Source organism: Miniopterus schreibersii (genome assembly GCF_964146895.1).
Source record: "Miniopterus schreibersii genome assembly, chromosome: X".
In the NCBI taxonomy this organism is placed as follows: Eukaryota; Metazoa; Chordata; class Mammalia; order Chiroptera; family Miniopteridae; genus Miniopterus; species Miniopterus schreibersii.
In genome coordinates, this window is record NC_138104.1 from 10,780,415 (window position 1) to 10,793,787 (window position 13,373).

At 51.6% G+C, this 13,373-nt stretch overlaps 1 protein-coding gene across 2 annotated transcripts in view; it reads right to left on the reverse strand.

Moving 5' to 3' along the window:
• Window positions 1–2,245: 2,245 nt before the first annotated feature.
• The window catches only part of XPNPEP2 (X-prolyl aminopeptidase 2), a 28,002-nt gene continuing 16,874 nt past the window's right edge, over window positions 2,246–13,373 (reverse strand). For both annotated transcript variants that reach the window (XM_081125608.1, XM_081125607.1), the window contains 8 exons: window positions 12,635–12,706; window positions 10,343–10,403; window positions 8,689–8,758; window positions 8,073–8,177; window positions 7,574–7,633; window positions 6,971–7,047; window positions 4,763–4,852; window positions 2,246–4,112 (listed from right to left, as the gene is read on the reverse strand). In XM_081125608.1, the coding sequence (XP_080981734.1) occupies window positions 3,918–4,112; window positions 4,763–4,852; window positions 6,971–7,047; window positions 7,574–7,633; window positions 8,073–8,177; window positions 8,689–8,758; window positions 10,343–10,403; window positions 12,635–12,706 (730 nt within the window). In that variant the 3' untranslated portion in view covers window positions 2,246–3,917. The remainder of the gene's footprint in view (window positions 4,113–4,762; window positions 4,853–6,970; window positions 7,048–7,573; window positions 7,634–8,072; window positions 8,178–8,688; window positions 8,759–10,342; window positions 10,404–12,634; window positions 12,707–13,373) is intronic.

Sequence of the window (13,373 nt, forward strand, 5' to 3'; positions counted from 1 at the left end):
TGGCTGGGCAGGGTTGGGGAGCACCTCCCACTCCCAGCTGAAACTGCCTTGGAGGGCAGGGATGGATGGACAGAGAGGAAACAGTTGCTATTAAATCTTTCACATTTCTTTTTCTTTCTTTCTTCTTTTTTTTTGGCTTCAAGAGTGCCCAACCACTGATTTGAGGAAGTGACCAGTGAGTTGGTAAAATTCACTGCTGACTTGGTTTAGCTGGGGCTTGGTTTAGCCAGCCCCACCCCTTCCACAGTCTCAATCCATGAAGACCTGGAGCCAGCTGGCTGCCAAATGAGTGAGGCCTTAGTTATAATTTTTGAAATGAACCGTTCAGACTCTATGTATGTATGTCTGTATCTAGCATCTTACCCATGCTCTTTCCTATTCCAAAAAGGATTTAAGGCATCAAGATGTGTATCTCAATGCCATCATAACCACTGTTGTCATAGATGTGTGACCTCACACAGCTCTCCCTGGGCCCCAATTTGCTCATCGGAGGCAGTAAGGGAGTGACAGAAGCACCCACTGAAGGCGAGGAAGGAGGCAGCACAAAGCTGAGTCAGGACGATGGGGATCTAGTCCTATCTCTGGCCCCAACGGGCAGTGTGATCTTGGGCAAGTCCTTTCCTATTTCTGACGTTTCCCCATCTGTACAATGAAGGGATTGAACCCACTTTTTGTTTGTTTGTTTGTTCATGGAGCTGCTGGCTATGGAGTTTGCAGAGCCTGGTGCAAAATGAAAATGCGGGGCCCCTTGCTCAAAAATGATTAAATCAAGTGCTTACTGCATGGGCAGATGACCCATGAAGCTGGCCCGGCAACTGCTTCCAATACAATTTGATGGGAAGCCCACATGGGCTGCTGTTGGCTGGAGCTCTTTCTGTGGCAGGTCTTGTGAGATTTCTGAGGAAGACCAGGCTCTAGGGAGCAGAGCTGGCAAAACACAAATTCGATACTTGCTCGAAAGCCTGTCTAGTTTTGATGATTTCTATATAAAATTTGGGTCCCAAATCTCTTCCTTACCTACCTCCAAAGGTGAGGCAAGAGTTGAAGTCATATCATCTCTTGTCTATGTGCCTGCCTGGCTTACAGGGTCCTGTCACATCCGGACTTTATGGGCCTCTCACTGTAACCTCATGAGGCAGGTGGCACGTGGTGTTTACAGGAGGGATAACTAAAGACCAGAGATGAAGGGACTTGCTCAAGGTCACATAGCTGGAACAACTGGGACTAGAACCCTAGAATCCTAACTCCTAGGAAGAGGGGCTTTTCCACATGGCTTGTTCCGCAGTGGCAATGGGGGGGGGGGCGTTGCAAGGAGGGGTAAGCCCCACCCTCCAGCATAAAGACAAAGGACCAAAGCCCAAGGGGCATTTATTTATCTTCAGTTCATGGCGAAGGATGTGTCAAGTGCCTCTGCTTATGTTAGCCTTGCTGTGTGTGCCCTGAGTGTTTCCCTGCCGGACCCAGAGTGCAACCCTTAAAAAGGGATGGTCAGTGTGCCTGGAGGGGACACTGGAAGGGATGATCCAGGGTGGCAGCAGCCCCCTTTGCAGCCATGCTTCTGGGGTAGGGTTTCTCAACCCAAGATTGTGGATTGGAAGGGGCAGTTAAGTTACAGGGAGGAGATGAGACAGAACCTTGGGTCTTGCACTAAAGTGGGGAAAGAGGAGCGTGTAAGCCACCTTGGGCTGAAGGGCCTGTGAGTGGGTCTTGGTCAGACACCCAGGGCCCCCCTGCTGCCCATAGCCTGCCGGAACCGCAGGAACAAGTGTCAGGGCCCAAAGGTAAAGGTCTGGGTGGGCAGGCGCTGGGGAAGCGGGGCAGTGTGGGGAACACTGGTTGGGTCTGAGTCTCAGTTCATCAGCTCTTTCATTCTGGTTGCGCCTCAGTTTTCTCATCCGTGAAATGATGCGAGCCACATTCCTCATCCTTCACTGAGTGAGTTCTAGAGGCATCTGACTGGTTTGAATCCTGCTTTTCTCACTTCCTTGTTGAGTGACCTTGAGCGAGTTGGTTAATCTCTATGAGCCTCAGTCATAAAATGGGAATAAAAGAAACCTTCTCACAGGCCGTGGGAATTGAGAAAATGCAATAGTGTAAAAACTTAAACACTTATTAAGAAGGTAGATCTCACATTTAGTGTTCCTACCACAATAAAATAAAAACATTTTAAAAGAATGCATGTAAAGCACAGTTCCTGGTACATACTAAACACTCAGTAGACTGTAGCACTGATGACGACGTTGGTGGTGGAACCTGTAATTTTATTATTGGTAGCTGTCTCCATGGGGTGATCATGTGAGGGAGCAAATGACTCAGCCAACAGAGGCCCACTGTTGGGTGTTGAGGGCCTCAGTGAGGCTGGCTCAGAGCTGGGGCCTTTGGACACAAGGATTGCTGGGAATAAGTGTCACAGGCACACTAGGCCTGGTGGTCCCAAGCTGGGGGGCTCCTCCACCTGGTGCCTTCACCCAGCACTCTGCCTCAGAAACTTGGTTCTTTCTTCTCCCAGACAATGCTCCTCTGAGCAAAGGTGGTGGTCCCAACTTGCCTGGACCACATTGGACAAGTGCCCCAGTGTGAGGCTCCCCTCTGTTCCCTCCAATGGGGTCCAAGACCTTTAGCACAGGAGGTGGTGGACTGGGCGTGGCATGCATGTGAACACAGGAACACCGCACGCATGCTCACAGGCGCATTCTCAAGCACATGTGCTCCCCAGCCGAGCTTCTGGGAGCCTCACATCCCCACCCCCACCTCGCCTCCCCAACCACAAAAGCCACAGGTAACAGCAGTCCCCAGCAACACAGCAGACACAATGCAAAACCCAATTGCAGGCTTTGTTGCCAGGTTGTTTTAAGTATCTAGCAGGATGTGAGTTCAGGTGGCTAACGGCTGGCTGGGCTGGCCAGAAAGCCCGCTCCCCACCCCCACCAACAGTGGGCTCAGAGAGCCAGGAGAGGGCTGGGAGGGAGGCTAAGGGATCCTCCATGGTGCCAAAGGTCCAAAGAGCTGGACTGCCGGCCCATTCTGGTCCCACCATGTCCCAACCAAACACTATGTGTCCTTGGGCAGATCCTACCCTCTCTGGAACTCAGTTTTCCTATCTGTAAAATGGGGAAACCAGACACTTGTCTCACAGGTTAATGGTCATCCAAAGATGCCGAGGGATTAACAGCATTGTCACTGTGGTGGCACTTTGGAAAATTAAATGGGCTCCCGCATGCTGGGAAATCTGAGAGAGTGAGTAGGGGTCGCTGTTTGGGCTGTTCCTCACTTCGGGTAGGACCGTATTCTTCATATTGCAGAGGGCTTCCCGCATCCCCTCCTGCACCATGGCCAAATCCCTAGGGCTCAACTCCCTATCCTGTCACTTTGCATGGAGCCCACCCAGGGTTTAGGAGCCATGGGCTCACATGTTGGGTGAAGGGCTGGTGTACACGCCCCTTCCCTGGCTGGTCTCCCTGACCCTGGGCTGGCAGTAAGGCACCAGAGGATGCAACCACCCTCCCTTCCTCCCCCTCTATAGGCATAGCAGGAAGCCTGGAAGCAGGCCTTGCTTCAGCCAGTGGGCAGTAGCCAGAAGGTCATTGTAGGGCCAGGTACAGGTGGGGGTGGCCAGAGGCAGCCTCAAGGGCATGGGAAGATCAAGGAGTTAGGAGCCAGTGTCCAGGAACAGCTTTGGTGCTTTTGGGGTGGGGCTCTCCCAGGGCCATGGACCCCTGGGGGTAAGGCACTACCCTATATTGGCCTTTGGGGACAGCAGCAACAGGCTGCCAGATTGAAGGTTTGGCCTACTGGCCTCACTGGAGGAAAGGAACTAGCTGGCTCTCTTACCCTGGGGCCAGCAGGAGCTCTTGGGGCATGGGTGGTGCAGGGTGAAGGGAACTGAGCAAGAGGGTTAGCAGGGGAGTCCTGGGCCTCTAGACACTCCAGCTGAGGATGGCAAGAGTGGAGGCTGCCAATAGAGAGGCCAAGAAGGTGGCGCGCGGAGCCCTTGCAGACAGGGGCTCTGTGTGCTGCTGCAGCCACTCGAATTCCTCCAGCAGTTGGCGCCGCTGCAGCTCGGGGCCCACCTTCTCGCGGATGGTCTGGTAGTACCGGTTCAGGTATTGGAGCTGCAAAGGGAGGAGGGAGGAGGTCATCCCCAGGGTGAGCTGCCAAGAGCTGAGGTCTTGGTACCATCCAGTCCCCTGCTGTGGTAGTTCAGCTGCCCCCTTTGGCCCACGTACCCATAGGTACCCTGTAGATCCCCACAGGGGATTTATGCACTTAGCACCCCACCTTCTGTGCTTCCTTCCCAATTCCCCAGCCATCATCAGGCCTCAGGCATCCTCCCGGGCTTTTCAGAGGCAGTTTGACACAATGGCTGTTTAATGTCATGGTGACTTTCTTGGGATGTGGGTGGGGGGAGTGGATTGCAGGCCCAGGAAGGAGAGTAAGTAGGGCAGGCATTATCCCACTTTACAGAAGAGAGGACTGTGGGCCAGAGTGGGAAGGGATTGATTTTAGTTCTAGGACTTGAGATGGCAGAGTCCAGAGACATAGTCTCAGACTCTCCAGGAATTTACTACCTGGTCTAACTGGAGCATTCTAGAACCTCCAGGGTCTCTAGTGAGTGAGGAAGGAAGACCCCAGTGTGTGCCCAGCAGAGAGGAAGCGGCAGAGGGCCTTGGGGTAGGGGGAGCAGAGGTGAGAGAGGCCCAGGGTGGAGAAGGCAGGCAGTGGCTAAGGGGCTGAAGGGTAGACAGTGCTGAGGGGCACTCACCTGCTTGGGGGACAGCAGGTTGACATCAATGAGGTTCCGGTCATAGGGCACCAAGGACACCACTTCAAAGGTCAGGTAGGTTCCTGGGTACTGGGAGGCCACAGGGAAGTTGGGAAAGCAGGAAGTAAGTGAGGGGGAGGAGTTAGGGTGAAGGAAGGGCTGGAACACTCCACCCAGAAGCCAGGCACAGGGAGCTGACAGACTCTGGGGAGGCCTAAGCCTCCCACAATGCACTTGGCTACCCTGCTTTCTACTACTTAGCACCCCACCTTTGGTGCTTCCTTCCTGATTCCTAAATTTAGACTTAGGCCTGTATTTCTCAGAGTGTGTGCATCCACACAGCACCCAGGGAACTTGTTAAATGTGTAGATTCTGCCTGGCCTAGTGTGGCTCAGTGGTTGAGCGTCGACCTAGGATCCAGGCGATCAGGGTTCAATTCCCGGTCAGGGCACATGCCTGGGTTGTGGGCTCGATCAATGACTCTCATCACTGATGTTTCTCTCTCTCTCTCCCTTCCTCTCTCTGAAATCAATAAAGATATATTAAAAAATAAAATAAAAGTGTAGATTCTGAGATCCATCCCCCCAAACTACTGGAGTGAGAATCTCTGGGCAGGGCTGGGAACCTACAATTAAGTAATTTAAAGGTAAGTATTAGATTTTTATATCTATCTGTCTAATCTCTATTTGTATATATCTCTATCTATATTTCTACCTACATATCTATTGATGAATCTGTCTATAGAGATAAGTATAAAGAAGAAAAAATAGCCCATAATTTTCATCTCTCATCGAGCTCTTGCATGTATGTGCTTCGAAAATTCAAACTACAAAAAGATACCCAATAAAAGTTGAAAGTCTCCTCCTGCCTACTTTCCTTCCTGAAAATATTTTAGGCATTTACAGTTTATATGTGTATATATTTTTAAAATTCATGCAAAATGCACCCTATCATACACCACTCTGCACATTCTTTTCCCCACCCCACTTCAGTAGTAAACCCAGGAGAGCACTCTACTAGCACAGGGAGATGCAGCTCAGTCTTTCTAAGGGCTGTGTAAGGATCCATAGTACGGGGATCATGATTTATTTAACCAGTGAGTTAGGCTGTTTCTACTCCTTGAACTATTACCATCGATACTACAATCAGCATCATTGTATATAAACATCTTGATGACCCTTTGTAACTATATCTAGAAGATATATATCTGGCAGAGGGAATGCTGAGACAAAAAGTACAGGCATAATTTGTTGTTGTTAACCCTCACCCGACAATATTTTTTCCATTGATTTTTAAAGAGAGTGGAAGGGAAGGAGAGAAGGAGAGAAGGAGAGAAGGAGAGAAGGAGAGAAGGAGAGAGAGAGACAGAGAGAGAGACAGAGACAGAGAGAGAGAGAGAGAGAAACATCAGTGTGAGAGAGACACATTGATTTGTTGCCTCCTGCATGCACCCCGGCATCATAATATTGGGGTTTCTTTCCAGAGAGCACCATTTACTTAAATCTTTTTGATGTCCCTGAGTACAGATTTTCTCCATATAAGTTTTATTTTATTTCTTAAACATAACCTTATTGATTTCAGAGAGAGGAAGGGAGAGGGAAAGAGAGATAGAAACATCAATGATGACAGTCATTGATCGGCTGCCTCCTGCAGGCCCCCTGCTGGGGACCGAGCCCACAACCCGGGCATGTGTCCTGCCCAGGAATTGAACCACGGCCTCCTGGATCATAGGTCGATGCTCAACCGCTGAGCCCAGCTGGCCAGGCTCCATGTAAGTTTTTACAAGTTGGTACCTAGGTATTTTGTCTTGGTTGCTATTATATAGGTTTGTTACTTCTAAGAAGCTCCCCTGGTGATTATTATGTGCATTAAGAACCAATGATTTAGGGCAGGAATACTGATTCATTTGGTCTGGAGTGGGACCTGGACACTGACATAAAAAAAGCTCTCTATGTGGTTCTAATATTCTAATATGCGAACAGGTTTGAGAAACTCTGATTTATGGATTTTTTCTGGAGCTAAGGAAGGCTCCAAATAAATTTATGTCCATACATTCAGATGTCCTTCTCCTCTGACCTTCTGTACATGCTCCTCCACACACACACACACACACACACACACACACACACACACACACATACACACACACACACACACACACATACTGCCATGCTGTTTAAAACTCAGCCCATATCAGAGGCACTTTACCTTGGTCTTTGCTTCTACCACAAGGGCCACATCTTCAAGACGGATCCCAAATTCACCATCCTGATAGTAACCAGGTTCTGGGAGACACAGAAATGCTGGAGGCATTAAGCAGGGGAGGACCCAAGCCCAGGTTTCCTGTACCAATTGAGGAGTGGCTACAGGGTATGGCTGCCTTGCTGCCCTTGACTGGTGGTTGGGGCTGACCCACCACTAGTTAGATGTTCTTTGGCTACCCAGAGGCAACCTACTGGGCCTCAGCTCCCTCACCCTCCTTTGTAGCCCACTGGGGAGGACTTCAGGGCCCACTTGGGTCCCAGAGGTATTCCCATCTCCCTGTGTGCCACTGTTTTGTTACCCCAGTGTTTGATTGGAGATTCTATAGTTTGGATGTACAGCTGGGAACCAACTCCCAAAAGCAAAATGAGGGTATGGGCTGAAGGGGTCTGGGGTTAGGGTGGGACAATCCATTTGGGACTGGGAGTGGGGAGTAGAGGGAGGGCAGCAGTGGAGCCTGGGAGTACCTGTGCCTGTCATGCTCCCTAGACTACAGTCTTGGGCTATTCTTGGGGTGGGGGGTGGGGTGAGGGAGCCCAAGAGTCATACCAATGGAAGTGAACATGCCCTTGTCCATAGTAAGGCCGCTGGAATGGAATCCCACTGGCCCTGGGAAGGGAGATGTAGGTAAGGTGTCAGCTCTCCTGTACTCACCAGCTTGGAAACTAGCAGGCTCCGGGGAACAGCAGGTAACTGGGGATCCCTGGGCACCTCTAGCAGCACTTGTCCACCATCTCATTGTCTGCCTGGGGCTGGTACAGACCAGATTGACTCTAGCTTTTATTTCTGCAGGGTCTATGCCAGTCAGCTACTAGGTATTGACCTACTACTCCTCTCTCTGGTGCCCTCCCAGATGCCAGGCAGGGAGCAGGAGTGACCAAACTGCCGTCATTTCTCACTTACCCCATGGAGCATCACCTCCAACCAGCTGGGTAACCTTGGGTGGGTCACTGCACCTTTGAGGGTCTTGGTCATTTCCATAACTGTGAAAGGCTCTACCACTTTCAGAAGAAGGGGAACCCTGAGGGAGTATTGAGGGGATACCTACACTCGTGCACACACAGGAAGTTGCCAATGCCATGGCCTGTCCCGTGGCCATAATTGAGCCCCACATCCCACAAGGCTTTGCGGGCAAATGCTTCCAACATTGGTCCTGGAAAAGAGATGGCCCACAGTCAGTCTGCTGGACCCCAGATTGCTCACCTTGCTCCTTCTTTTTCCCTGGTCTCAGAGCCAACCACCAGGATGGTGCCTGTGCAGAGGGGCCCCAGAGGGGCGGGTGAGCAGGTACTATCACCAGGGCACCTTACGGCGTACCCATTACCTGGATCGATGACTCTTACAATGTCTCCCCTTCTGTCAAGATACCTACTTCCTCCAGGAATCCTCTTGCAGCCCACACTAACCTCCTCAACCTGGGTTACCCTTAGATTAAGAGGCAGGAGATCTGGGTTCAAGGCCTGGCCTTCCTAGTGACGCTCTATATAACCTTGGGCAGATCACTTTTTCTCTCTGGGCTGGATTTTCTTATCTATACAATATAGATAAGATGATGATATAATCCCTGCCCCGCCCCCCCTCGCCCCCCCCCCCGGGGTGGTGGTCTGAGTCTAGTGAAATCAGTGCTTAAAGACTCTGGGTCCAGCCTGGTCTCTGAAACATACCTGATGTACCAGCAGGAAAGACGAGTCTGGACAGGTCGATATTTCCTATCAACACACGGGTATATGCCTCCTGATGGGGGGTAGAGGGAGAAGTAATGTGGCATACAAGAAGGAGAGCCTGAGAGCTTCCAGCTGTTTGACCTGTGTATATGCAGGTGGGTGGGCCTAGGCCTGTGTGAGGGGGTGTTGGAACGGAGGTACATGTTCATGTGTGGTCACCCAGGTTCTGGAAGATGGCCAGAGGTGGCTGAGGGGGACCTGCCCAAAGCTGGGGCTTGGCCCATGCAGTTCTCTTTGGCTGGCCCATGGGATGCTTGCAGATGACGGGGAGCTGAGGCAGTGACAGCAGGGGCTTGGGAGGCAAACTCCCTGGGCTGGAATCCTGACTTGGCCACTCACAGACTCTGAGACCTTAAGCAAGCAACTTGAACCTCTCTGTGTCTCACTCTCATCTGTAATGGGACAGCCACAGTACCAGCTCGTACTGTCGCTGGGAGGAGTAGGGAGACTCCTGCATGTAAGGCGCTCTGAGTGGAGTAAATGCTCCAGTTGAGGTTAGTGCCCCCATTACCATCATCATGATCATCCTTCAGTTTTCTTAAGGTTTTAGGTTTGGGTTGGGGTTTGATAACCTGGCAGGCCAGGCTTGTTTGGTCAGGGCTGTTACTTTGCGGAAAAAGAAAGGAAAGTGGGCTGCCATGCTGGTGTGGCTCAGAGGTTGAGCATCAACCCATGAACCTAGAGGGCACTGGCTCGATTCCTGGTCAGGGTACATGCCTGGGTTGGGAGCTTGGTCCCCAGTGAGGGGTGTGCAGGAGGCAGCAGATCGATGTTTCTATCTCTCTCTCTCTCTTTCTCCCCCTTCCTCTCTCTCTAAAATCAATAAAAACACATTTAAAAATAAATAAATAAAAGAAAGAAAGGAAGTGGGCGGAGAGCAGCCTCTTCTCTCTGTGGCAACATGGTGAGTCCTGTTCACCACACACACACAGAGGTTTTTCATCTCCAGCAGGACAGCCCGGGGCAGCGGACTCAACCTGCTAAACTGTGAGCTCCTTGAGGCCTAATCAGTGTTGACTTTTTCTCTGTTCCCAGCACAATGCCTGCTCCACAGCCTGGCTGCTGAATGTGTGAATGCAGCCCCCTGCTCCCCACCTTCCCTAGAGGCCCCCTAGTACACACAGATGAGGTCCCAGCCTCTGCACCAGGCAGATCACCCCTCATGGCTTCCTGAGAAGCTCCAGCTCCTTTTCACCTCTAAGACTTTCCTCCTGGAATGCCTTTCTTCCTCCTTCCTGCTGAGCACAGGGCGAGGCACACAGCACCAAATAAACATTTGCTCATTGATTTACTGAAATGAGATGATAAGCTTGGGCACATCTAAATGAATGCCACTCACATCATGGTTATGTACTAATTTCAATGAGAGCACACAAGTAGCCACACGGATTGTGAAGTCCTGAAAACATCTCTGGGGAAGCACCTGGGAGCACTGGCTGTTGTGGTACTAACTTGCTGTGTGAATGTGGGCAAACTCCTTGATCTCTCTGGGCCTCACTTTATATCCTGTACAATGAAAGGGCTCTTAGTGGAGTGATGTCTTGGGTGTCCCTTGCATGAGGGTGGGTAGAGGAAGTCTAGGCCCAATGCTTACCTTTTGGAAAGCAGAGGGGGTGCCCCAGTGGACTGTTCTGGTGATGTCTGTGGTTCCGTCCCTGTGTAGAAGGAAAAGCAACATGTCCAGCTCTGTTGAACACCTGGGGTAGGGATCAGGGCCGTGTGCTTTCCACGGGGGTTTGAGTGGCAGGGCTGGGACTGGGGTGGGGTGGGAGGTGAAAGGAAGAAGATGGCTGCCCTCATCAAATGCCCACCTTCAGTATTAATGCGTGAAGGAGCTCTGCACAGCTATCAAGTTCAAATCACTATATTGTCGGGCAGTCCTGATTTCTCACAAACACACCCTACCTCCATGCCCCACCCCCCTTCTGGCTGTTTATAGATTTGGCTTTGCTTGGGTCAGGCTGACTCTAAAAGCAAGGCTTCCTCCAGGCTTCGTGAGAGGCAGGAGGGGTTTGTCCCATTTTACAGATGGGGAAACTGAGGCCTGGAGACATCGGAACACACACATTCAGATAGTTATTTACCATCTATAGAACACTTTGGGTAGCTCCCTGGGAAGGGAGATAGAGAAGGCCTCATTATCCCCATTGCACAGATGAGGCAATTGAAGCTGAGAGGCCGTGTCCCTCTCTGGGTCCCAGTGAACTGAAACCAGAAGCCAAAAAGGTTGACTTCCAACCACCAGCTTCAGCTGCTCTCCCAGGATGGCCCATGTGGCTGCCCCCTGGAGGGGGGGCGGGGAGAAATGGTCCCAGGGCCTTGGGGAATGCTCTTTGGGAGCAGGACACAAGGCGTGGCAGACTTTTTCAGGACAGAAGTGAGGGGACCATTTCCTTGACCTCGCCCTGCTGTGAGCATGCCCCAATCCAGCAACACCTCACAAATGCACTTCCCCTTTGCGCACTGGCTGTCTCCTGTACACGAAGAGCCACACTGGCCTCTAGGAAAGGCTGCTGGGCTGAGTGCCTGCTGTGCTGGCTCCCAGAGCTGTGCTCAGAACATTCCAAGTGCCTTTGTCATTAGCACATTCCCCATTTCTACAGGCCTGAGGAAGGCAAACTGAAACTCCTCCTCACTCCTTCATCCCTTCCAACACCCCTCCTTTCCCGCACTCTAAGCTTCCCACAGTCCACTTGCTTCTTAGATTCGAAGGGAAACTCTTCCAGCTCCTCTCAGCTCGGCTGCTGTATGAATGGTTGCTCAGGTATTTGGAAGGAACGGGGTTAGCCTATTCTGCATGGCTGTCACATTCCGGTGTTCAGGTTGTGCACTGTGTAAGGCTAACACATCTAAAAGGACGCCGTTCACTTCATGGTTCTGTACTAATTTTAATGAGAGCACGCAGGTGGACACCCACATTGTGGAGTCCTGGTGCAGGGGGAGAGCACCCTTTTACATCAAAACAGCTTACAGCAAAACATCGATGGGATGCCTCCTGCATGTCCCCCACTGGAGATCGAGCTCAAAACCTGGCCAGTGTTGCTCAGTTGGCTGGGTGTAATCCTGTGCACCAAAAGGTTGCTGGTTTGATTCCTGGTGGGGGCACATGCTCAGGTTTCAGGCTCCATCCCCGGTGGGGGCCGTGCAGGAGGCAGCTGATTGATGTTTCGCTCTCGCGTCGATATTTCTCTCTCTCTCTCCTTTGCTTTCTCTCTAAAATCAGTAAAAGCATATTTTAAAAAACATAAAAAAACTACACGTGGTGGGCATGCACTCAGAGGAGCACACACACATTTCTACTCATAGGTACATACACATACTGATGAGTGTGCTGTCCCAACTGTGCTCTGAGTGTCCCCTGAGGTTGCTTCTCTTGCCTGCCTATTGCTTTTGGAGGCCTTATTCTGCCCCCACCCTCAACCTGACACGGTCACCTCACCCATGCAGGTGTGAGGGGAGGGGGCTGAGGAGGATGCATGGTCCTGGCGGTGTGTGCGCCGCGTCCAGGGGATGCACGAGTGGGTGAGAGTATGGGTGCACTGTTTGTGTAGCCAGGCAGGGCTGCTAAGCATGGCTGTTCAGACTGTGTAATAATATGTGGGCTTAAAAACATTCTATTTGAGCAAGAGGAGTCTTCCTGATTGTCACTGAGGCACTGCATGGGCAGCCCCACTGTCACTGTTTCGGTCTCTGTGTGTTTCCCACTGTGGAGAGACCCCCCACCCCCCACCCCCCGTATAAAAATGGGAAGACTCATTCAATGTAGGTCTCTCCTTTCTCAGATGAAGAATCTGAGCCCAGGAAAGGAAAGCTTTGGCTAGTTATTGGCGGGCCCAGGGTACCTGGGCTGAGATAGTCAGGCCAGGGCGTGGTGGGGGTTACATACCAGTATTGTCCTCCAGAATCCACCAGGTACATCTCATCTGAAGACAGCTTGCGGTGTATCTCCTTTGACGGGCTGAGAAGGGGAGAGATGCTGGGAAAAGGAGCAGCCTATCCCTGCGCTTGGTAGGGTGGGGATCCTGAATGAAAGCAGAGAAATCCCCCTCACCCCTGGGGGTTGGACTTCCAGGTTGACTCCTTTGGGGAGGTCATGATCTCCCAAAGAGCTCTAGAAAGTTCTCAGCTTCTGCCACTAATGTCCTCAGCGTGTATCTGTTTATCTTCTACTTCACAAGCAAGGCCCTGGTCTCCACGCAGGAGAGAAGAGCCCAGAATGTGGGGGCTGGGAGAGCCATAAAGAGCATCCACTGCAGTCATCTCCTTTCACATAAGGAGGAACCGGTCTGCAGAGGCCAAGGGGGTTGCAAAAGGTCACAGGGTAAAGCCAGGAGGGAGCTGGGCCTGGGCTCTTTCTCTAACTCCCTGCTGTCTCTTAGAGCAGAGGGGCCTGAGAAGCCAGGATGCAGGAAGGGAGGGCACCCAAATGTAGGGCTGGAGAGCAGGTTTGTAGAGCTGAGGAGTTCCTACCCAGGCCAAGGCAGATGAGGGCTTGGGAGATGTCAGGGGAGGGGATTCTGGGATAGGCCAGGCTGGCTCTTGGAGGGTGTCTGACCTATCCTTGCTGTGCCCATACCAGGTTGAGGCATCTGGTCAGCTTGAGCCCCCAAACTTCATCATGCAGG